The sequence below is a fragment of the Tamandua tetradactyla genome, chromosome 4 (genome assembly GCF_023851605.1).
Source record: "Tamandua tetradactyla isolate mTamTet1 chromosome 4, mTamTet1.pri, whole genome shotgun sequence".
NCBI classification, from domain to species: domain Eukaryota; kingdom Metazoa; phylum Chordata; class Mammalia; order Pilosa; family Myrmecophagidae; genus Tamandua; species Tamandua tetradactyla.
The window spans coordinates 108674850-108701454 of NC_135330.1; the positions used below are offsets into that span (position 1 = coordinate 108674850).

General features: G+C 36.0%; 1 protein-coding gene across 7 annotated transcripts in view; it reads left to right on the plus strand.

Annotated features, from left to right (window-relative positions):
- The window catches only part of CAB39L (calcium binding protein 39 like), a 247816-nt gene that overhangs the window by 115582 nt on the left and 105629 nt on the right, over nucleotides 1-26605 (plus strand). For all 7 annotated transcript variants that reach the window (XM_077158197.1, XM_077158199.1, XM_077158203.1 and 4 more), the window contains one exon: nucleotides 20078-20215. In XM_077158197.1, the coding sequence (XP_077014312.1) occupies nucleotides 20078-20215 (138 nt within the window). The remainder of the gene's footprint in view (nucleotides 1-20077; nucleotides 20216-26605) is intronic.

Below are 26605 nucleotides of genomic sequence, written 5' to 3' on the forward strand. Positions count from 1 at the left end.
GTTTCTGTTTCTTGTCGGATTTCAGATGTTCCATCCTCCAGTTCAGAAATCCTATGTTCTGTCTCTCGAAATCTACCATTGTAGGTTTCCATTGTTTTTTTCATCTCTTCTACTATGTCTTTCATTCCCATAAGTTCTGTGATTTGTTTTTTCAGACTTTCGATTTCTTCTTTTTGTTCTTTCCTTGCCTTCTTTATATCCTCCTTCAATTCATTGATTTGGTTTTTGATGAGGTTTTCCATGTCTGTTCGTACATTCTGAATTAATTGTTTCATCTCCTGTATGTCATTTGAATTGTTGGTTTGTTCCTTTGACTGGGCCATATCTTCAATTTTCCTAGTGTGATTTGTTATTTTCTGCTGGCGTCTAGGCATTTAATTACGTTAATTAGTTTATTCTGGAGATTGCTTTCACTTCTTTTACCCAGGGTTTTCTTGCTGGATAAATTTGTTGTCTATTTGTTCTTTGACATTCAATTCAGCTCTATCTGGACCTCTAACTTAAGTTTTGTTTGACAGAGGAGAATTTTTCAGTTCTTCTTTTCTTGTTTCTTGCCCTGCTTGTGTGGTGCCTTCCCCCCCACACTTAGGAGGGTCTACATAGGTATTATAGACCGCAGCTGGATTTTCCCAGACCAAATTGGCCTCCTATCAGGAGGAAAGAGTCACCTGCGTCAGTTTTCCCTGAGGGTGAGACCCACCAGGTTGACAGATTTTCCTGTGAAGTCTCTGGACTCTGTTTTTCTCATCCTGCCCAGTATGTGGTGCTTGTCTGACTGCAGGTCCCACCAGCATAAGATGATGCGGTACCTTTAACTTTGGTGGACTCTCCCTGCTGGGGGCATGGTGGAGACGGAGAAGAGGTTGTAGGCTGGTTTTAATGGCTTCAAATTACGAAGCCCTGGGGTCTGAATTCCTTGATGGAGGGATTCCACCTGAGTTGGGCTTCCCCCCTTCCCTGGGGAAGGCACAGGCTCCAGACAAGCCCCCAAAGGAACTCACTTCTGCCTATGCCTGGGGCAGTTGCAGCCTGAGAAGTCCTGCCGCTGTATCCAAAGGCAGTCAAGCCTTTGTAGATATACAGCCACAAAAACCTCTGTTTCCTTCTTTTTTTTTTCCCCCTTTTTCTGTCAGCCCTGCCCCCTTGGCACTGGGGCAAAAATGAGCAACCTCCGCTTTGACCAGGTTCACCTAAGCTGGGGGCCTATTTTTAGTAGTCAGAATTTGTTAATTAGTTCCACAATTGGCGTTTGGTTGGGCTCAGTCCCTGCTGCTGGTAAAAGTCTCTTTCCTTTCCCCTCTGGGAAGCGGCCTGTGGGGGAGGGGCTCCAGCCACCGCATCTTTGAGAATTCATGTTTCTGGGGGGGGGCTCTCACCTGGTCCAGCTGGTCCAGACTGGGGTACGCTGTGTGTCTGGTCACTAACGTGGCCCCAGGAGCTGTTCTGTTCTGTTTCTGGTTATTTAGTAGTTGTTCTGGAGGACAAACTAAAATGTGCACGTTGCTAAGCCGCCATCTTGATCCGGAAGTCTAAAGACATTTTTTATTGTGAATTACAACATTTACAAAAAAAGCAATAAATCTCAAAGTACATTTTGACAAGTAGTTATAGAACAGGTTTCAAAGTTTGATATGGGTTACAGTTCCACAATTTCAGGTTTTTTCCTTTTAGTTATTTTAAGACACTGGAGACTAAAAGGAAATATCAATATAATGATTCAGCACTCATACTCATTTGTTAAATACTAATTTATCTGTTATACCTCCTCCTTCTACTTTGATCCTTCTCCCAAATTTTTTGGGGGGTTATGCCTGTTCTAATTTTTTTCATGGGATAGGAGTGTGGAAGTGGTTCACGTTCTTGGAGAAACTGGTACCTCTGGGCTTCAAGACTTATCTGGCCTAGGAACAATCTGAAGGTTTTAGGTTTCTGTAAAGTAAATTTAGTGCGTGCAAGTTTTGTAGGATCTCATATAGAGCCCTGGGTGTTCTTTAGGGTTAATAGGAATGGTGTTGTTTGGGATTTGGCATACTGGCAATTAGCAGTATCTACCTGAAGCTTCCATAAGAGTAGCCTCCAGAATAGCCTCTCAGCTATTTGAACTCTCTTATCCCCTGATACCCTATCTTGTTACATTTCTTTTCCCCCTTTTGGTCAGGTAGGCATTGTCAATCCCTTGGTGACAGGGCCATATTCATCCCTGAGAGTCATGTCCCATCATGCCGGGGAGACTGACATCCCTGAATGTTACATCCCACGTAGCAGGGAGGGTAATGATTTTACTTTCAGATTTGGGCTTAAAAAAAACCTCATAAGAGCAAGCCTCAAGATCAAGGGCTTGGCCTATCGATTTGGTAGTCTCTAGTGTTTTCCAGGTGGGAAAGTTTAATAGTTCCCTGTTTTTTCTCCAGTCCTTCAAGGGACTTTGCCAAGACTTTTTAATAATCTGTCCAGCATACTCTGGGATGTATCTGGGTATTACATTACATTATACAAAATTACAAGCCATTGTTCCCATTCCATGCTCGATGTATTCGGGTTGTTTAAATGAACTATCCAGACAGGTTGAGTTAGATTGTTGCTACAGAAACTTTTGCTTCTGGACATAAAACTCTCTTTCCTTTGTAGGTGAAGTTCTAAAATACAGACAGGGTCATTCTTTGCCCTGTATTCTGATTTACCTTAGTCCCAACCAGATTGTGTTCATTCTTATCTCTAATTGAAGCCGGATCTTTTTTAGTTTCTTTAACAGTTCCTGTTTGTAGCAGTGCTGACTTTCAGAGCTGCAGAACTCCAACTCTGATTCTTAGGTGTCACACTGGTACCCAAAGTCCCAGGAAAATACCAGGTTATATACATATAGCACAGCATGTCAGAATCTAGAAATAACACTTACTGCTCAGGAATAAATGTGACTGCTATAAGAGCTTACAATTTAGGCCCTAATTTTCTTACAAGTATTTTCTAAAAGAGACCATACTATAAATATATACTATATATATCCTTTTGTTTCTGTCTTATTTTGCACATCATAATGTCCTCAAGGTTTGTTCACCTCGTTGCATGCCTCACGACTTCATTCCTTTCTGTAGCCGCACAATATTCCATTATATGTATATGCTACAGTTTGCCTTTCTGCTTCTCAGTCATTGTACCCTTCAGCCATCTCCATCCATTGGGCATGGATTGTGTCCAAAATAACCAATGTCTCACAGTATCCTCACTTAGTTGTATTATCATTATTACTCTCACTTTTAGACAATTTCATCACTTCAAAGAGAAAAATAACAGATAAATAAACCCTTACCAAAGAGAAAAGCCCAAACTCCCCTTAACTCTTGTCCATCCTGCTAAACATAGACCATAGCTTGCAATAGTAGTTTTCTCACATACCTCTCTATTATTGACTCTTTGTACAAGACTCATACCTTAGGAAGTGGTTCATGCAAAAACTTTATTATTTGTAGTTTTAATTGGTGACATCCCTTTCAATCATATTCCCCTTCAATATGACGCTGTTACTTTTAAACCCACTAATGAACTACCATGACTTCTATCCATTCCCACCTAGTTCTGTGTATCTGTAGGTCTCCTGTATTCTACATTATAAGGTTCTGAGTTTGTCTTTACCAGGGTCGTATTAGGGAAATCATACAGCATTTATCCTTTTGTGTCTGGCTTGTTTGACTCAGCATTATGTTCCCAAGGTTTATTCATGTTGTCATTTGCTTCAGGACCTCATTTTATTTACTGCTGCATAATTTTACACACACACACACACACACACACACACATACAGACACCAAATTTTGTTTATCCACTCGTCTGTTGATGGGCACTTGGATTGTGTCTGTCTTTTGGTCATTGGGAATAATGCAGCTATGAACATCGGTGTGCAAATTTCTGTTTGTGTCACTGCTTTCAGCCCTTCTGGGTGTATAGAGGCATTGCCAGCTCATAGGGCAACTTGATATTTAGTTTTATGAGAAACCACCAAGCTGTCTTCTACAGCAATTGTACCATTATACATTCCCACCAGCAATGCACAAGTATTCCAATTTCTCCTTATTCTCTCCAACATTTGTACTTTCCTGTTTAATAGCAGCCATTCTTATAGGTGTGAGATGATATCTCATGGTGGTTTTGATTTGCATTCCCCTCATAGCTAATGAAGATGAACATCTTCTCATGGGTTTTTTTAGCCGTTTGTATTTGCTCTTTGGAAAAATGTCTACTCGTATCTATTCAGATGCTTTTTTATTACATTTATTTCTATCTGTGAGTCCTGTTAAGAATGCAGATAAAATAATGGTAATCCCTGAACTTTTCTGACTTTTTTTTTTAACATGCAGGTATGTTTAATTTGTTTTCAGTTTAAGAAAATGTATTTGCACCTAAATTTTAAATTCGCAAGCTCTAAGAAAGGATTTCAGAAAGGCTCCTCCCACTGTCATTGTCCATTGGCAAATAAACTTACTTAAAAGGAAGGAAGCCTTATTTTTGAGTTTACTTTCTTATAATGAATGAGCAGCTTGATTATTTTATTTGTTTTTTACTTATGGGATGCTTGAGACTTCTCTTCTAGCTTAAGAGATATATTTCCCATTCCCACAAGCTTTTCCAAGAAAACTTTGAAATTAGAGATATTACTCAAGAGCACAGAGGTTAGACATAAAGGGCCTTTGAAATACATTATCAGCTACTTGCCGACAGACTTATTTATTCCCCTTTAAAATATTTTAGCTAGAAAAATGATGAGGGCTCATTCAATGCCCCAAATGACCTCTTCCTCTAGTTTTTTCCTCTCTCCACACTCCTCTCTATTTAAGTCACTGAACATGTTCAGATGACTCGCTTGGGTGATTGAATTTGAGCCATCTTCAAAGACACTCACTCATAAATTGGGAATATGAGATTTTTATACTGTGTATTAGGAAAGGGAATGCTGCCAAATCTCTGCCTTAGTTCTTTGGGAGCAGAGCTGAACAATCTTTTTTGGCTTTCTCTCCAGAATCTGAGCCAAGTACCACATTTTATGAAACTTCATAGCCAAAGTAACAGAAATCGTATGTGCCTAACTAATACTTTGAAGAGACATGAAGATCAGATATCCCACAGTTTGAACTATAAAAAACAGTTATTTCTTTATTCACTAAAAAATATCATTTAAGAGAGGGTGTTCGCATCATAAAAGCATTTGCTCCATTATACAAAATTTAGAAAAAACAAGAGTTGGGAGAAGAAGAAAATTAAGCATCTATAATCCCATCACTTAGAGGTAACCATTGTTATTTTTCTATACATAGGTTTTGTTTGTGTTTTTCTTTGCTTTTATGTTCTTGTAGTTATACTCTATTAGGTGGGATGATGGTTTTTATCATTAAAATATCCATGTTATTTGACATCCTTTATGAGCATTTTCATAGCCATTTGCCATATTTCATCAAGTCTAAGATGCATTGGTTGTAAGGTGTATTGTTAATTTATGTACTATCATGTAAGGAATAAACGAAATATGGTCAATTAATGTAAGATCCCATCAATTGTAAGACACACCTAAATTTTAGAGATGTTAAAATGTTTTTTAAAACGTATAAAGATTTGTGAAATACACTAATATTCCATCAAGTGGCTATATAATAATTTGCTTAGTTATTCCTCCATGTTAGGCATTTAGATTGTTCACAATTTTTTAGTATTATAATAAATGTTGCAATAAACATTTTTGCTTATAAAGATACCTCCTTATTTTAGTTTATTTTCTTAGGAAAAATTGCCAGAAGTGGAACTTCTAAAGGTTACTTATTAATAAAGTCTGTATCTGGGCAGTTTTGTTCCGTTGATCTGTCTGTCTATACTGTGCCACTGCTTAACTTACAGGATGCTTTAGAACACTTTTAATTTCATTCTCTCTAACTAATCTTCCTTTTCTAAATTTCTTATCCTTGCTTATTTGGTATTCTTCACTTAATTGAGTTACCAAAAATATTTTCTGGGACTTTTTAATTTGAGTTGTATCAAATGATGGACTTCAGGAATAATTAACATTTTAATAAAGTTATATTCAGTCTTTCTATTCAACAACAAATAGATTATTCCTTTCTTGATTATATATATTTTTTCCTTCAAGATCCTTCCTATTTTCAGAAAAAAAGAAATGTACTCATTGTGAAGAGGCCAAGTAATACAGAAAATAACAGTGTGAAAGAATTTAAATCCAGTAGTTCAGTTAATACTATTAAGATTAGAAAAACCACATTGAGAAAATCTATCTATGGACATATACCATTAAAAGGATGGCTGGCTGAGGGGATGAAAAGATAAATAGATACACTTTAGATATCTTTAAGTATGTCTTCAGTTCCATTTGTTAGTTTTCTACTTCAAGTATTTTAATTAGTTTTGTGTTTTATCATCATTCTCAGTTTTCCATAATGATTAGATTCTTTATTTCTGACTTTTTATTTTGAGATCATTATAGTTTCACATGCAGTTGAAAGAATATGGAAAAATCCCTCCTCCACTTTTCCACAGTAGTGATATTTTGCAGACCTGTAGCACAGAATCACAACCAGAGAATCGACAATGATATAATCCATGGATCTTATTCAGACTTACTGGTTTTACATACTTTCATTTGTGCATCTGTGCATATTTTGTGTGTGCTTATTTGCCTACTATATGTCCTCCAGTAAAATGCCCAATCACATCTTTTACCCATTTTCTAATTGGATTATTGGTGCTCTTTATTTTAGATATAAATCCTTTGCTGGGTATGTGTTGGTTCTGTGGGTTTGAAATGTAAAGCCTTGTCATTTTTTCACGTATGCATCTGGTATAGATATTTTGTGTCTTTAATTGTCAGTGTGATTGAGATACGTTTTTTCTTTTGTTGTAGATATTTTGTGTATTAATTGTCAGAGTGATTGGGATATGTTTTTTCTATTTTCTATTTGGTTATTGCTTATGTATGAAAGCTATTGGTTTATGTTTATCATGCAGTTGACAACTTTACCCAATTCCTATTAACTCGAGTTTTTAAAAAGTTTTTCATCTTAGCTTTTTGGGCATAGTGTGTATTGTCACATCTTTCCCCAAACTTGAATTTATATTGTAAGTACTGTCTTATATTTTAATGCGTGTACATTTTATGTAATATATATATAAATATTATTCAGTTTATGAAGGTAATTATCCTACATATATGTATTATATCTTTTGGACTTGAATTCTTCTTTGTTTTATGTTCATAGTATAATATTAATATTGCTTGGTATATAGTTATATATCCCTTTGTTTTATGTTCATGGTATAATATTACTATTACTTGGTATATAGTTATATATCCCTTTATTCTCTACATTTTTGTGTCTTTATTTATTTTTTTTTTTTAGTGGGGGGGCGGCGCATGGTCCAGGAAATTTTTATGTCATTTTGTTTCAGTTATGTCCCTTGCCAAGTTGGAGCTGAACTGTGTGTGTGTGTGTGTGTGTGTGTGTGCGCGCGTGCGCACGCACGTGTGAACTAATTTGGGAGTCTTAATTTTTTTAGTAGTGTAACTTACAGGTATGTATTTGTATATGTTATAATTACTGGTATTTTCTCTTATTCCTTCCATATTATTTAACATCCCTTCCCCCTTCCATTCCTGATTCTGGCTGATTTGGTCAAATTATTTTTATTCCTTTCCCCCTCTCTGATGATTGAAAGTTCTGCAACCATCTTCTATTCTTCTAGTACTCAACATTAAAATTTTAACAAAGATACAGGAGACAATATCTTATTTTGTGAACAGTGTGATTTTAGAAATCCCAGAGACTTAACCTAAAAGAATTTGACAAAATGGGTAAATACCTGACAAGCAAATATACTTAAATTTTCAAAGTACAAAGACTAAGAAAGAGTTTGCTTATTTGTATTTTTTCCAGATTGTTGTTATTTTTTACTTCTGTCAAGATACACTAGAAAAGCAGCTTTTTTTAAAACAATTGTATTCATAGACACATTATCAGCCTTCATTTAGACTTAACTATGAATTTCCTTACTCAGTTTTGTATCTTGTTTGCACTAGTGTCTTGTTTTCCTGTTCTCCTTCCTTTCTCTTTGCCCTACTCCTTCTTCATCTCTATCCTTATGAAATTTTACTTTGCCCTCGATACTGATCAAAAGCAGTGGATTCTCTGCCCAATGCACTCAAATGACCAGTTTCTGAGACGGTTAGGTTTCAAAGAGAAAGAGTTTGTTACATCCTGTATGAAGCAGGATGTGCTTTCTTTATCAAAGTACATCTTGTATATTTTATATACCCGCATACTTTAAGTTACCAAAAAAGATCTTTGATACTATCTTTAAACAGTGTCTTTTATATGTTACAAAATATATTTATGTTTTAAATAAAGTTTGTGGGAATAATAATTTCATTAAACACAGACTTGAATGTTTTTACCATAATAAAAATCTAATAGATATGATGCTAGATTATTTTATTGGTAAACTTGTATAAATTTAGGGAGAACATACTTAAGTAGAATAAAATTGCATTTGTTTGATTCAAAAAGTGATCATAAAAGCAGGAATAGGAATAAACTGTAACTGCATTTTTTTGTTCTGTATTTGATTTTTTACTCCTTCTATTAGAGGTTTAAAAAAACCTCTTTGTTTGCATAATATACTAAAATTATGAACAAACTCAAAGGTTGGAAAAAAGCTCTGGAAAATATATTACAGTTGTTTAACTTGTCCCAAGCATAAATCCAGGAAAGCTTTTCCATAGGTCTCTAGGACAACTTCTTTTCTTACCAAAATTTGGCAGTTAAATCTTATTCAATTATTCTTATCTGAAGGCTATTTATAATTTAATAATGATTTGTTTACAACTGCAGTCGGCTTAGGGGAGTGCCTTCTGCAATGAATGACATTTAATTTAATTAGCTGAAGGCTTAAAAGAGAGAGGTCAAAAGAGAGTTTGGCAGCTCAGCATACCTCATCTCCGCACTTTGCAGCTCAGTCCAGGTGTTTGGAGATGCAGAAAGGATTGCCCCAGGGAAAGCTGCTGGAACCCAGAAGCCAGGAGAGAAGGCCAGCAGTCATCACCATGTGTGTTCTTTTCAGCCTCCAGCTAATTAAATTAAATGTCACTCATTGCAGGAGGCACTCCCCTTAGCCAACTGCAGATGTAGTCAGCCATGGACGAAATTCACATGCTGATGATTTAAGTCCCCAGCAACAGAACAACAGGGTACCATCACCTGGCCAAGCGACACCTGAACCTAACTATCACAGACTCTGAAGTTGAAAAACAGGATAAGAAGTGTACAAGTGAGGGTCAATCACAAGTTTTTTTACAATCTAAGATGGAGGCTATATAGTTATACAACCACTATCAGAGATCAAGACAGTTGGGTTACAGTTCAGAAATTTCAGGTATTTTCCTGAGTCTATTCTAATATACTAGAAAATAAAAAGAAATAGCTATATAACGATTCAGTATTCATAATCATTTAATACTAACTTCTCAGTTACACCCTCACACTTGCCTAATAGTTTGGTTAAGTAGAGAATTCTGGGTTCAGATGCTTCTACCCTGGGAACTGTAAACAGTGTTTCTTTGTCTTTAGCATTTGGTGTCAAATTATAAATCCTACTTCCACTCCTAGAGACTGGTCTTTAAGAGCCATTATGGGTCCCTCCACCCCCCATGGAAGTTTGTAGGATTTGTCTTTAGTGTTTGAGTTCAGAAATTTCAGAATCTATCTTGGACTGGGCTTTTTTTGCATTCCCTTTGTATGATAAGCATTGTTTTATTTAATCTGAAGACTGTGCCTTTCTTCAGCCAAGGAAGTTACTGTCTGTTGTCTTCTTTGTTATTCTCTTTGTTCAGTTATCTCCTGTTTTTTCTTTAAGAATACCTCTGTTGTCAATAATGGCTCTCCTAGGTCTATCGTACATATTTCTCTGAATTATTTCTTCTTTGTTTTTTTTTTTTAAATATTTGTTCCCCCTATTATTTATTTTTATTCCATATGTTCTACTATTCTGTTGACAAGGTAGATAAAAGGAGCATCAGACACAAGGTTTTCACAATCACACAGTCACATTGTGAAAGCTATGTCATTATTCAATCATCATCAAGAAACATGGCTACTGGAACACAGCTCTACATTTTCAGGCAGTTCCCTCCAGCCTCTCCATTACATCTTGAATAACAAAGTGATATCTACTTAATGCGTAAGAATAACCTCCAGGATAACCTCTCGACTCTGTTTGGAATCTCTCAGCCATTGACACTTTGTCCCATTTCCCTCTTCCCCCTTTTGATGGAGAAGGTTTTCTCAATCCCTTGATGCTGAGTCTCAGCTCATTCTAGGGTTTTTCTCAATCCCTTGATGCTGAGTTTCAGCTCATTCCAGGATTTCTGTCCCACATTGCCAGGAAGATCCACACCCCTGGAAGTCATGTTCCACGTAGACGGGGGGAGGGTGGTGAGTTTGCTTGTTGTGTTGACTAGAGAGAGAGACACATCTGAGCAACAAAAGAGGCTCTTTTGGGGGTGACTCTTGGGCCTAAATTTTAAGTAGACTTGACCTATCCTTTGTGGGGTTAAGTTTCATATGAACAAACCCCAAGACTGGGGGCTCAGCCTATAGCTTTGGTTGTCCACACTGCTTGTGAGAATATCAAGAATTCAACTCGGGGAAGTTGAATTTCTCCCCGTTCTCACCGTTCTCTGAAGGGGACTTTGCAAATACTCTTCCACTCACTGATCGAATCTCTCTGGAATTCATTGGGGTCTTCTTTGTTTTTGCATTCATTTTTCTCTTTATTCCAGGAGATTTCAATGGCTAGGTCTTCAAATTGTTAATTTATTTTTCAAACCTGTGCCATTTCTACTGCATTTTTATTCATGCTGATTTTTGCCCTAAGAATGTTTTCTTTTTCACTATTTATTTCTTTTTCATAGCAGCTTGTTTTTTAAAATTTTTGTTTTTTAAATTTATTTTATTTATCAAACATACCAGCATACAAACACAAACATGCTTACCATATGATTATTCCATTTTACATATATAATCAGTAATTCACAATATCATCACATAGGTGTACATTCATCATTGCGATCATTTCTTAGAACATTTGCATCAATTCAGAAAAAGAAATAAAAAGAATACAGAAAAAATTTCGTACATACCATACCTCTTACCCTTCCCTTTCATTGCTCACTAGCATTTCAATGTACTAAATTTATTTTAACATTTGTTTCCCCTATTATTTTTTTATTTGTAATCCATATATTTTACTAATCTGTCCATAAGGTAGATAAAAGAAGTATCAGACACAAGGTTTCAATCACACAGTCACATTGCAAAAGCTATATCATTATACAATCATCTTCAAGAAACATGGCTACTGGAGCACAGCTCTACATTTTCATGCACTTCCCTCCAGCCTCTCCATTACACCTTAACTAAACAGGTGATATCTATTTAATGCATAAAAATAACCTCCAGGTTACCTCTCGATTCTGTTTGGAATCTCTGAGCCATTGACACTTTATTTTGTCTCATTTCTCTCTTCACCCTTTCAGTCGAGAACATTTTCTCAATCCCTTGATGTTGAGTCCCAGCTCATTCTAGAATTTCTGTCTCACGTTGCTGGGAAGATCCACACCCCTGGGAGTCATGTTCTACGTAGAGATGGGGAGGGCAGTGAGTTTGCTTGTCGTTTGGCTGAGAGAGAGAGGCCACATCTGAGCAACAAAAGAGGTTCTCTTGGGGGTGACTCCTAGGCCTAATTTTAAGTAGGTTTAGTCTATCCTTTCTGGGGCTAAGTTTCATATGTACCAACTCCAAGATTGGGGGCTCAGCCTATTGCTTTGGTTGTCCCCACTGCTCGTGAGAATATCAAGAATATGCCACTTAAGGAAGTTGAATTTTCCCCCTTTCTCACCATTCCCCCAAGGGAACTTTGCAAATACTTTTTTATTCACTGTTCAAATCACTCTGGAATTTATCAGGGCATCACTCTGGACAAACCTTCAAAATCTCATGCCCTACTCAACGTTCCATGTACTTTTGGTATTCAATTAAGCTGTCCACATAAGCTATATTAGGAAATTCACTAGTCAAATATAAATTTTGTACACAATAAACATTTTTTTGCTTTAGTCTCACACATAGATTAAAGTTTTAAAATATTAATTACCATCTATTTTCAACACCCTGCAGTATTGACATTCCTTTGTTCTTCCTCGTGCAAAAACGTTTTTAAATTTGTACATTTAGTTACTATCATTATACACTCCAGGCATTCCTAGATTATACCATCTCAGTCTTTATCGTGTATCTTTCCTTCTGATTTCATTTTTGTCCCCAGGCCTCCTCTCTCTGTCATTCTCATGTTCGGCTTCATTCAGTGTTCTAACATTATTGCATTATAGTTAGGTAGTATTGTGCTATCTGTTTCTGAATTTTTACAATCAATCCCGTTGCACAATCTGTATCCCTTCAACTCCAGTTACCCATATCTACCCTATTTCTATCTCCTGATGACCTCTGTTCTTAACTGAAATTATCTAAGTTCATTCATTGACCATACAGTACTTGTCCTTTTCCTTCTTTCTTAGTACTTGGCTAATCTCACTCAGCATAATATCCTTAAGGTCCATCCATGTTGTTACATACTTCATAACTTTATTCTGTCTTAAAGCTGCATAGTATTCCATTGTATGTATGTACCACAGCTTGTTTAGCCACTTGTCTCTTGATGACATTTGGTCTGTTTCCATCTCTTTGCAGTTTTAAGTAATGCTGCATAAACATTGGTGTGCAAATGTCTGTTTGTGCCCTTGCTCTCATGTCCTCTGAGTAGATACCTAGCAATGGTATTGCCAGGTCATATGGTAATTCTATACTTAGCTTCCTGAGGAACCACCACACTGCCTTCCATAGCAGTTGTACCATTTGACATTTCCACCAACAGTGGATAAGTGTGCTTCATTCACCACATCCTCTCCAGCACTTGTCGTTTTCTGTTTTATTGATAATGGTCATTCTGGTGGGTGTGAGACGATATCTCATTATGGTTTTGGTTTCGTAGCAGCTTGTTTTTAATTCATAGGCATATCATATCTTGGGAAATAATATATGAATATGAATATTTTTCTAGTTTCTTCTTTTAATACCTCCCCATCCACAGGCCTTTGCTTTTTTTTTTTTTTAATTTTTTTATTTCTCTTTCATTTTCTTGAAAATGAAAATTTTCCTCAAATGCCTCGTGATTCTTGGTTGTGATTTATAAGTCAGGTACTATATTGATTAGTATTAGCAGCTGGTATGACTTTTTTCCAGCCACCTAAAAGAAATGGGCAAAGTATAGGAATAGGAAATTTACAGAACAAGTAAGCTGAAAAGCCAATAAGGGCATGAAAAAGTGTTCATCTTGGTAGTTATTTGAGAACCACAAATTAAAACCGTAAGGAGATATGATTTTTTATATCCATCATATTGAAAAAAAATTAAAATTCTGGCAGTTTCAACTGTGGGAGAAGATAGAACACAACTAGGGCTCATGCATTGCGGGTGGGAAAGAGCAAATTGGTCTGACAACTTTGGAAAGCAGGCTGGCCATATTTAGTAAAGATGTGCCTGCCTTTTGACCCTGCTGAATCCACTTTAGAGTAGTGATTTTCACACTTTAGATTGTTATTAATTAACAGATAGTGAAGTCAATTTAATGCATAGTGATTTTTGTATGATGGAGAATAAAGTAAATAGAGTAGGATGGAAAACATCAAAGAGCAGGTATTCTTTCATGAAACAGGCGATTATACATTTCTCTGTACTGGGTCACGATGTAAAATGCATTTCTTGCTGCAATTCACTGTAAAAAGAAATGTTGAAACCACTTCTCTAGAGAAACTCTCATATAATAAAGAAGGAGATTTTCAAAAGAATCTGTATTATAATAATGTTTAATAGTAAACAACTGAAAATAATTGGAAATCAGAGAATTGGTAAATAAATTGTGGTATAGTCAGACGATGGAGATGCTATACAGCAGTGAAGATGAAGAAGCTAGAGATACATGTAATGACATGAATAAATCCATAAAATAGAGTTGAGCAAAAAAAGCAACTTACAGTGTGATACCATTTTTTGTAAAGTTTTAAAGGATACACTCTAATACCATATTTTGTCTATAAATAGTCAAAGTGTGAAACCATGTATAGGAAGGATAAATGATGAACATGCATAGAATGAGACAGGGGAATAGGGACAGAAGATGAATCAAGGATTTTGTTTCAAATTTTTTTTATAAATTTTTTAAACTGGGTGTAAATATATAGGAACTTGGTACATTTTTGTAACCAAGAAGATTATCATAATCATAATGATTATGATTTTTGAATAGGTATATAGATGTTTCTTTTTTCTTTTTATTGCAATAGCCAGAGGGAAATAAACCTGAAATTTCTAAACTGTAGCTCAGCTGCCTTGATCTCTGATAATGATTGTACAACTATTTAGCCTTTATCTTGTCATTGTAAAAACCTTGTGACTGACCCTACTTGTAACCCCTTATCCTATTTTCCAACTTTAGAGTCTTATGGATCCCTAAAGATAGTCCCTAATGTTTATTAATGAAGGAACTTCAGTCAGCCCAAAACTAACCGACTCCAATTCCAAAATTCTCTTACTAGACAGAGCTGGAACTAACTAAAACTGGCCTGCCTGACAAGTGCAGTAGCTTAAACCTTGACCTTAGATAACTTGTTCCTCATTACAAATGCTAAAAATCGTGTCCATCATCATATTAAAGCAATGATTTTCTTACATGTGTTCTGTGATTAAGCATGTAATTAATCTACTTATGCTCAATAATTAGATCATCTCTAAACTCATCATCTTGAGGCCTTTTGTTCATTATCCTAAAACCTGCCCATCTTTTGATATTATAAACTATCAGTTACTGCAGTTTGGGGAGACAAATTTCTAGGCCAATAGGTCATCTGATCCCCTGCTTCACACTTAGCAATAAACCTTTTCTCTCTTTGAAACCGTGGTGTCTCAGAATTGGCTATTTGAGTGCATTGAGCAGAGGACCCTTTGCTTTTAATTAGTATCAACATTTTTCTCTATTTCTTCTATGTACCTAAAGTATTTTACTTAAATTAAAATACCATGGGGACAAACCCAAAGGATTTTGACTAGCTTGACTGTGTCAGCTCTTCTGTGACCCAGTCACTATAGCCAAGGCAGATGGGTCTATCACTAGAAGAAGCAGGGTCCACATAAGTCAGAGATTTTCTTTTATTTTTCAGATTCAGTTATTTCTACTTCTATCCTTATTATTTCCTTTCTTCTTTTCTTGAGGTTTTTTGGGCAATTTCGTATAGATTCTCACTCTCTCATATGCCTGGTCAACATTATAAAGGTCTCCTTTCAAGAACTGTTCCTGAGTTTTAGCTTTTATTTTCTTCGGCTCTTTGTGGGCTTGATTACATCACAACTTTCTGGTAAAATTTTTAGTAAGTGTATACAATCTGTTCAAAAATAAATGATATGTTTGATAGAGATTTAATTCTTACAGTCTTCCCCTCTCAGAACTCTGTAATTTATAGCGTTTAGTTTTTTGAGTCTGAAGACAACCATTTTTTTTCCTGTTCTTTTATTTTTGGTCATTTTTTGTTGGAATGTGCTTTGAGAGAGAAATATTTGTTTCTTTTAGAAAGCCACAAAACATACAGAATTAATCTCAACTAGAGGAAAACCTTTCAATGATCATATTTAGATCCTTTTTCTGCTTAAGAAAATGTTCTTTTTCTTTTACGTCTGATTATTGTCTGCTGCATTTTTAGTTCAGTTTGTTGTTGTTGACTCCCTCTACTTGCCCCCTGCCCCCAGTTGTTGTAAATCCTGTGTCTTAAGGGATGATATATACTCCATCTTCTCCTTCTCTCTGAAGTGTATTGACATATCGCTACCTATACGTACTGCCTCTCCCTCTGCATCGTTTTAGTTCCTTTGACCTTTTCTGACATTCTAGAAGAACCTCTTGTATTTCTGTGTCTTCTGTAACATTGTAGACACTTTGAGGTATACTCATTTTGCATTTCAATGCCTAGCAGATTATAGGTACTCAGTAGATGGTTTTTATTTTGTTTGTTTTGTATAAGCAGGCACCAGGAAACGAACCCAGGTCTCCAGCATTGCAGGCAAGAACTCTGCCTGCTGAGCCACTGTGGCCCGCATGGAGTAGATGCTTTTTGAATGAATAAATGTGGGCTGACTAACTGGGTATCTTCCAGTTGCCCTCAGTTTTCTATCATGTATCTCTCCTCTGTATAGATTTGGAATACCATGTTGTGTTTGGGGTATGTGCGTGCATGCATGTGCGTGCATACATGTATGTGTTTTCAGTTTCCTGTCTTGCCCAAGTCACAGTTTGTCTAAGTCCCTTTCTCTTATTTTCGATCATATCTGTTCTGTCTCCTACAGAGAATTAATTTCAGAAGTAGCCTTTCCTGTCCAAGTCCACAAGGCATTATTCCCCTTTTCTTGTGCTGTGGTTGTTTGTTTGTTTTTAAATAGAGCCTACTTTATTTGTTCTTTATCTGGTTTAATCATCCTTGAAAGTGTAAAGGTACCCCTTGGCCAGTGTCAGTCCATTGACATTTGTGTGGTATGAGGTTCTCTCTCAGAGCTAACACTGGAGGGCAGGTTGATGTGCAGAGCCCCAGTTTTCACAAAATTTCTATGCAAGGAAATTCATCTAGTATCAATCTGTGGGACAATATGTGTCATCTCCTGTCCCTATTGCCTGTTTTGATGAAATATAACATATATTCTAAAAACTCTGAAGTGAACTTTATGGAAAAATTACCTCTTCTTCCCCTATCCTCAAAAGACTTCATGTCTGGACTCCTCTATTCCTTTTGTCCCCACCTGAAGCAATGTGTCTCTGGCCATGATGAATACTGAAAGCTAAGATGTGAAGTGGATATGGGCAGCAAGAAACAACACGGAGCCTGCAATACATGGCCTAATTTCTAAAGATGAGGCTCTGTCGAGCTTCAAGACCACCCTCATCTTACGGATAGAATGCACAGCACTCAGGCAGGGCTGACAACTTGACCTGATTCATGTGGTGGATAAGTTTCCAAATCAGGACTAAGGTTTGAATACCTGTGTTTGTTGAGCGGACAGTTTTGAGTGCCACTTGGTTCATTTCCCAAATGACCAGTGGGGTAAATGATATGAGGGGGCAGATGTCCCCGTGGCAGTGACCAGCAGGGGTGCCCAGACTGTGGTAGGGGCAGGGTAGAGTTTGAGGATAGCTGGGGAGGTGTTCTCTTGGGGGTGGGGTGGGGCTGGGGCTGTCCATGGCCTGAGGAGGAATGGGCAGGCAGGAGAGTTCCACTTTAACTTGCAGGGATATGGAGCCTGGAAGAGCATAGTTTGAAAGTATGGATTTTGATTTCCTTCAAAAGATGAGTCTCAGAATTGAAAAATAATGATCCTGTGAAATTGTAAAACACTGTTAAACTAATTTTATATTATCAGTATTACAGTAAATAGCCACATTTCCATACAATATGGAAATAATGAAATTCAAAAGAGTAATACTGTATTAAAGGCCCAGTAATGTGTTTTATATCCCCTTGTTATATATTCCCCCTTCTCCCTAAAACATTTGCTTTTCCCACTTAACAATAAGCTCCAAAGAGCAGAGATTGGGTTTTTCTTATTTGTGGCTCTGTCCCTTGTACTGAGCAAGGTGCCTGTGCTTATACATATTCAGATGATTTGTTCAATGAATGAATGAACAAGCCAACAGGCAAATGAAAAGTTGAGAGACAGTGAATCAGGAAATGCTGACTCTCTACCATATTCACCTGGAAGTCCTGAAGATGCTTGTGATTTCAGCAGAATTAGCATTTGTACAATGAGAACCAAGCAGAGCGATAGATAATAGACAAAAACACACTGTTGCATAACTTGTGCTCTGTTTTGATACCGGAGAGTATTTAGTTGAAATTCCTACAGTTAAAATAAAAATCTTCCCTGTAGTACACTATAATTATAACATGGAGAAAGAGAACAAATATACAAATGCATTCGCCTCCTTTAAAAATAACAACTTTGAATTCTAAACATTTGAACATTGAATATTAAACATTCAAAAAGTATATTTATATTTAAAAAACATATAATGAGAAAAATATATAATTGATTCAAGGAACCAGAGTGTCTAGGACATTTAATTAAGACAGAATAATATCTCGATGACCATGCCTTACTCTTAAGTGAAATAGTTCATTAACTATGTCATGGAACATTTTGCAATAATAGCACCTGAAAATTACAGTCCTTAACTTATAGGAGGCCCCGGGCAAGGCCCTTTACTCCTCATAACAGCCTTAGGAGGAAGGTGTTATCACCCCTAGTTTACAGATAAGAAGAACTTACAGGGTCTAAGATCACATGGTGTGCCCTGGGTCACACAGAAGCAAGCAGCAGATTGCTATATCTGCCCAGCTAGCCAATGCCTGTTTCAATCTTAGCACCTCCCCATCTCACTCTTTCTGGCCCCCAGGACTAAAACTTTTAAATGCATTCTACTTTCACTTATTTATGTTTAGGTCAGGTTATTAAAGAAAAGTCTAGTACGTCTTTGTACTTTTATCCTTGAATTTTATAAAAAGGCAAGACCCCATGTTCTGCTGATATTCTTTTTATTTTTTTTACACCTGCCACCTCCCCACTGAGAATCACAGCGTGATCTACACACATTTTATCTTTGAATGTTGTGTCAACTTTCACTGTCAACTGAAATCAACTCCAGCTTTCCAGGCTTTCTGCAGTGCTTAACCCTGATGAAAACAGGAATTGATTTTTTTTTTTTTTTTTTTTTTTTAATACATGGGCAGACACCGGGAAACGAACCTGGGTCCTCTGGCATGGTAGGCAAGCATTCTTGCCTGCTGAGCCACCGTGGTCCAGGAATTAATTTTTAAAGTCTTGTGTATCGTCATCAACATTCACACCAAGTTTTGATGTCTACTTCATATGTATTGGATTGGGGATTCTTGATGACAAACAACAGATACTGACTTTTGTTACCTTAAACAGAGAAGGAATTATTGCAAAAAAGAGAGAGCCAGATTTGAGAACTCTATGGGAAACTAAGAGAATGAAGACCTCAGAACCATAGCCAGAGTTCTACCATGGCAGGGTGCTGCTATTGACTGGTGTGTCTGTGTGTGCATATAATATTGTTTCTTCACTGATTGTGCAATTATTAATTAGAAACATATTAGGGAAAAATGGAAATGACCCAAATGTCCATCAGTAGGTGAAATAAATTATGTTGTATCTATATAATGGAATACCATAGTGCTCTACAAATATTGCATAAAATGATATCCAAGATATAAAAAATAGAGGGGAAAGTTGCACAATGCTGTATTTAATATAACTCTATTTTTATTTTAAAAACATATGTATTTGTGTTATATATATATAAAACATATATATAACATACATATATATATATATATAACATATAAAACATATATATAAAAATTCAGGGGGACTGTATGCCAAACTGATAGTGTTTGTCATCTGTGGGGGTTGGGTCATGGGAGCTTTTGATTTACTTCATCCTATTTCTGTAATGTTTGAAATATTTTTGTTAATAAATGTAAAATATATGCCTCTACTAATTGGGGCCTTCCGTTACAATTTTTTCACCTAATAGTTAAACAGTTGAAAGATCAAGTTTTAAATTTCAGCTTATGGTCTGAAAGTTCTCTTTTTATTCCATTCTTGCATAATCCTTATAATTTTACTGCGGGGGAAATTTTAAACAGAGCAAAAACTTTTCTTTAAAAATTTTTGATTATCTTAAAATATTTAAGAAATATTTAACTTTGGCATAAAACATGACTCATTTTAGCTTGACAGCTTTTGGTGTTTCAAATTACTGAATTGATATAATTGAAAATGTATAAGATGTTTTTATGTAACAATTTAAGCATATTGAGTTCTGTTTATCATTTTTGTTTATTTGTTTTTAGCATTCCATATTGGAAGAAGAAATTTCCATTAAAAAAATGCCTTTATTTAGTAAATCACACAAAAATCCGGCAGAAATTGTGAAAACACTGAAAGACAACTTGGCCATTTTGGAAAAGCAAGACAAGAAGACAGACAAGGTATGAATCAAAGCAGTAGCATTATTAAAATACACATATTCCAAGACCAAAACCAAAACCAATGTAAAAGCTCAATGAAGAACCCCAAATCTGGTTGATAATGGGCACATAGGATCTCTATAAATAAATTTTTAAATTAATTTCAAGCTTAACTGGAAGTTGTTGCATCTGTTGCCTTTAACTCTTGGTTCACTATCTAGAGCCTCTGACTGATCTTGGGTCCTTCCACACTATACAGCTTAAAGACTTAAGGGATGCATTGGTACATAATGTCATACTAACATGAAAGGCAAAAACATTTTATCTAAAAATTGATCATAAATTTTGCTCTACTGCAACCAATGAGGTTGATTATCATTTTTTTGAGGTTCTGGTGATCAGGACTACCTTACAGGAAGGAACTTTTAATATGCTGTTTACTGCTTGGAAGGGATGTGGGATCCTACATATTAGAATCCTTCTAAGGTGACTAGTTTACACAAGATTCAAGATATCTGTAAAATAAATACTCTTGAATAAAAAGTTGTCTTTCTATCTTGGTATGTGATCAAATCATGGATTCTATAAGGGACATAGGATTATTTGGTTTTTTTTTTTTAATATTTTTTATTGACGTCTTTGCACACATACACTCCACACATGGTATACGAGTGGCTCACAATATTGTCACATAGTTATATATTCACACCATGATCATCTTTTAGAACATTTGCTTCACTCCAGAAAAAGAAATAAAAAGAACAAAGAAAAAACTCACATATAACATACCCCTTACCCCTCTCTGTCATTGATCACTAGTATTTCCATCTAATCAATTTATTTTTCCCTTTATCTCCCCTATTATTTGTTTATTTTTATCCAAATTTTTTACTCATCTGTCCATACCTTGGATACAAGGGACATCAGACACAGGTTTTCACAATCATACAGTCACACTGTAAAACCTATATCATACAATCGTTTCCAAGAATCTAGGCTACTGGAGCACAGCTCAACAGTTTCAGGTACTTCCCTCCAACCATTCCAATATACTATAAGCTAAAAAGGGATATCTTTATAACATATAAGAATAACCTCCAAAGTTACTTTCGACTCTGAAATCTCTCAGTTACTAAAACTTTATTTTGTCTCATTTCTCTGTTTGTAACTTAACTTACAAGTTAAATTAGGTAATGTGAGACCCAAAATTTAAATTTTGCACCAAATAAAAATCTCTCCCCTTGGTCTCATACGGAAGTTGAAGTTTTAAAATAGGACGCTATCATCCTTTACCCTGTGTTTCTGATTTACCCTAGTCCTATCCAGATCTGCTTCCTTTGTATCTCTAGTCTAAGTCTGATCCCTTTGTCAACTTTTGAACAGTTTCTATGGGGTGCTGCTGACTTTCATAGCTTCAAGAGTTCCAACTCTGAGTCTCAGTTGTCACATAAATACCCAAAGTTTCTAGGAATGACCAGGTTAGATACAAATAGCTCATTATCTCAGAATTTACAATTAACATTTACAACTCCTGAATTTGTGTAAGTGCTGTAAGAACTTACAATCTAGGACCCTTTACAATAGGGTAATGCTCTTGACTTCAGTTCACCAAGTTTTTATATTATAGTTAGTCTATATGAGTGAGTAAGGCATGATAATATTTGTCTTTTTTTTGTTCCTGACATTTCATTTGATATATAGTCCTTAAGGTTCATTCACCTAGTTGCATGCATCACAACTTCATTCCTTCTTGTGGCCCCTCAGTAGTCCATTGTATGCATACACCATTGTTCCCCCTTCCATTCCTCAGTCCTTGTACCCTTAGGCCACCTCTTTCCATTGTGAATCTCGAACACTGATGCCATAAACACCAGTGAGCCAATATCCATGTGTGTCCCCACACTCAGTTCCTCCAGGTATACACTGAGCAATGCAGATGCAGGATCATATGGCAACCCTACCCCTAGCCTCCTGTGGAACCCCCACACTGCCCTCCAAGGGGCTGCTCCTCTCAGTTTTCCTACCAACCGTGTATAGGTACATCTCTTTCTCTGTATTTTCTCTAGTGCTTGTTTCTCTCTCATTTTTAAACAGTTTTATTCACAAATCATACAATCCAGCCTAAGTATATAGACATGACGTCGCCACCATAATCTATATGAAAACATTTCCTTTTCTTCTACAAAAAATCCATACTCTTCTCCGGTAGCCTCCGCCTATTGACATTTAGTTTTGGCATAATGCCTTTGTTACATTCAGTGGAAGTATATTACAATGTTACTGTTGACTATAAACCCTAGTTTGCATTGATTGTACTTTTTCCTGTATACTATCCATTTTCAACACCTTGCAGTGTTGACATTCATTTGTTGTCCCTCATGCAAAAACGTTTTTTATTTGTACATTTAATCACCATCATTGTCCACTCCAGGCATTCCTAAGTTATGCTGTCTTAGTCTTTATCCTCTATCTTTCCTTCTGGTTTCATATGTGCCCCAGCCCTTCTCCCTCAATCAGATTCACATTCAGCTTCATTCGGTGTATTTATATTATTGTGCTACAATCAGATAGTATTTCTGAATTTTTACAGTCAGTCTTGTACAATCTGTAGTCCTTCAGCACCAAAGGCCCAATCTCTACTCTATTTCTACCTGCTGGTAACCTGTGTTCTTAACTTTAACTCTCAAAGTTCACTCACTAATGGTAGGTCATATTATTGAGACCATAGAGTATTTATCCTTTTGTCTCTGGCTAATTTCACTCAGTGTAATATCTTCAAGGTCCATCTACATTGTTACATGCTTCATGACTATTCTGTCTTACAGCTGTGTAATATTCCATCCTATGTATATACCACAGCTTGTTGAGCCACTCATCTGTTGACTGACAGTTGGGCTGTTTCCATCTCTTTGCAATCATAAAAAATGCTGCTGTAAACATCGGTGTGCAAATGTCTGTTTGTGTCCTTGCCTTCAGTTCCTCTGACTATGTACCTAGTAATGAAATTTCTGGATCACATGCAATTCTATACTTAGCTTCCTGAGGAACTGCCAAATGCCTTCCAGAGCAGTTGTACCAATTTACATTCCCACCAACAGTGGATAAGTGTGCCTCTTTCTCCACATCCTCACTAGCACTTGTCATTTTTTGCTTTTTTGATAATGGCCATCCTAGTGGATGTCAGATGATATCTCAATGTGGCTTTGATTTGCATATGGGCTAATAGCCAGTGAAGTTGTGCATCTTTTTATGTGCCTTTTAGCCATTTGTATTTTCTTTTCTGAGAAGTGTCTATTAATGTCTTTTGCCCATTTTTTAATTGGGTTGTTTATCTTTTTGTAGTTCAGTTGAACAATCACTTTATATGTTTTGGATACTAAACCCTTATCTGATATGTGGTTTCCAAATATTGTCTCCCATTGTGTAGGCTGCCTTTTTGTTTTCCTGACAAAGTTCTTTAATGCACAAAAGTATTTAATTTTGAGGAATTCCCATTTATCTGTTTCTTTTTTCAGATCTCAGGCCTTGGGTATAAGGTCTAAGAAGTCACCTCCTATTACAAGATAATATATTTCCCTACATTTTCTTCTAAAAATTTTATAGTCTTAGTGCTAATGTTTAGGTCTTTGATCCATTTTGAGTTAATTTTTGTGTAGGGTGTGAGACATGGATCCTTTCTTTCTCTTTTGCATCTGGATATCCAGTTATCCAAGCACTATGTATTGAAGAGGCTGCTTTGTCCCACGTGGTTGGCTTGACTGCCTTATCAAAGATGAGTTGTCCATAGATGTGAGGGTCTATATCTGAATACTCCATTTGATTCCATTGGTTAGTATATCTGTTTTTATGCCAGTACCATGTTGTCCTGACCACTATAGCTTAGTAATATGCTTTAAAGTCAGGTAGTGTGAGACCTCCCACTTCTTTTTTCTTTCTCAAGATAGTTTTAGCTATTCAGGGCATCCTGCCCTTCCAAATAAATTTGGTTGATTTTTTCTATTTCTGAAAAGTAAGTTTTGGGGATTTTAATTGGTATTGCATTGAATCTATAAATCAATTTGGGTAGAATTGACATCTTAACTATATTTAGTCTTCCAACCCATGAACACGGTATTCCCTTCCATGTTTAGGTCTTCCATGATTTTTTTTAGTAATTTCTTGTCATTTTCTGTATATAGGGCTTTTGTATCCTTAGTTCAATTTATTCCTAAATATTTTATTCTTTTGGTTGCTATTGTAAATGGAATTTTTTTCTTCCTTTCCTTCACAGATTGCTCATTACTAGTGTATAGAAACACTACTGATTTTTGGGTGTTGATCTTGTACCCTTCCACTTTAAAAAAAAAATTTTTTTTTAATTTATGTTACATAACCACACACAAACACAAACGTTCTTACCATATGATCATTCCATTCTTGTTATATAATCAATAACTCAAAATATCATCACATAGTTGTATATTCATCATCATGATCATCTTAGAACATTTGCATCAATTCAGAAAAAGAAATTAAAAAACAGAAAAAAATTCATACACACCATACTTCTTACCCCTCCCTTTTCATTGATTGCTAGCATTTCAATCTATTAAATTTATTTTAACATTTGTTCCCCCTATTATTTATTTATTTTTAATCTAAATGTTTTACTTGTCTGTTGATAAGGTAGATAAAAGGAGCATCAGACACAAGGTTTTCACAAATCACACAGTCACATTGTGACAGCTGTATCATTATTCAGTCATCCTTAAGAAACATGGCTACTGGAGCACAGCTCTACATTTTCAGGCAGCTCCCTCCAGCCTCTCCATCACACCTTAACTAAACAGTTGATAGCTATTTAATGCATAAGAATAACCTCCAAGATAACCTCTCAACTCTGTTTGGAATCTCTCAGCCATTGACACTTTGTCTCATTTTGCTCTTCCCCCTTTTGGTCAAGAAGGTTTTCTCAATCCCTTGATGCTGAGTCTCAGCTCATTCTAGGATTTCTGTCCCACATTGTCAGGAAGGCCCACACCCCTGGGAACCATGTCCCACGTAGAGAGTGTGCCCTTCCACTTTGCTGTACTCATTTATTAGCTCTGGTAGCTTTGCTATAGATTTTTCAAGATTTTCAGCATATAGTATCATATCATCTGCAAACAATGAGCGTTTTACTTCTTTCCAATTTGGGTGCCTTTTCTTTCTTTTTCTTATCCAGTTGCTCTGGCTAGAACTTCCAGCACAATGTTGAATAACAGTGGTGACAGTGGACATCCTTGTCTTGTTCCTAATCTTATAGGGAAAGTTTTCACTCTTTCCCCATTGAGAATGATGTTAGCTGTGGGTTTTTCATATGAATTATCTGTTTTTAATTCTAGTGTATTTGGTAATATTGAGCCAAATTTGGGCTACAACAGAAAAAAGATAACCTTCATAAAAGAGTAAATCTACATGGCAAAAAAAAAAAAGAGAGAAAAGTGAAAAATCATAAAAATACTCATTTGCGTTAGTAATCAGAAAAGACCAATTAAAGCCACAATAATTTTACATTACAATACCTACCTACCAAATTGACAGAAATAACGTTAAGTGTTGACAAAGGTGGAGGTCAATGGAAACTTCCATACATTTCTGGTGAAAGTATAAATTCATGTAATCATTTTGGAAATTGATCTGCTATTCTCTGTCAAATATGAAGATGTACATGTATTAAAACCCTGCAGTTCCACCCCTAGGCATAAACTCTAGAAATATTTTTGCACATATCCACCAGGATATTTATACAAGAATGTTCATCACATTATTTGCTTGTACTAACCCCTCATTGGAAACAACTTAAATGTCCATCAACAGCAGAACTAAAGAGATGTGGCACAGCCATCAGTGGAATACTCTGGGGCCATGAAAATTTGCAAGCTGTCTTCCTGGGACACCTGGATGAATCTCACATTATAATGTCGAGTGAAAGAAGCAAATCACAAAAGGACACATGCACCATTCTATGAAATTAAAAGTCAGCAGAACTAAACCATATTGTCTTGTGATATAAACACAATTAATAAAACTGTAAAGAAGGATAAAGAAATGATTGTCACAAAAGCTGTAATAAGGTTTTTTTCTAGGCTAGAAAGAGGGCATTCGGGTGACTTCTGGAGCGCCTAGTATTTTCCTGACCTGGGGAATGGTCATAAGAGGTGTTTGCTTTATAATCATTCATAATCCCAAATATGTGTTTGTCTTCCTGTGTGGGTAGACCTTCCAATTTAAAAATCTTCAATGAATTCCAGCTTTTAGTAAAATAAGTATTACTTCAGTCAGACCATAAAAATATATCTGGAAATTACTTTTTAAAAGTAATGTCATGCTGCTATGAATTATCGCTATGTAATTTGCCTTATTGTGCTTCTTCCTTTCTTCATTTATAAT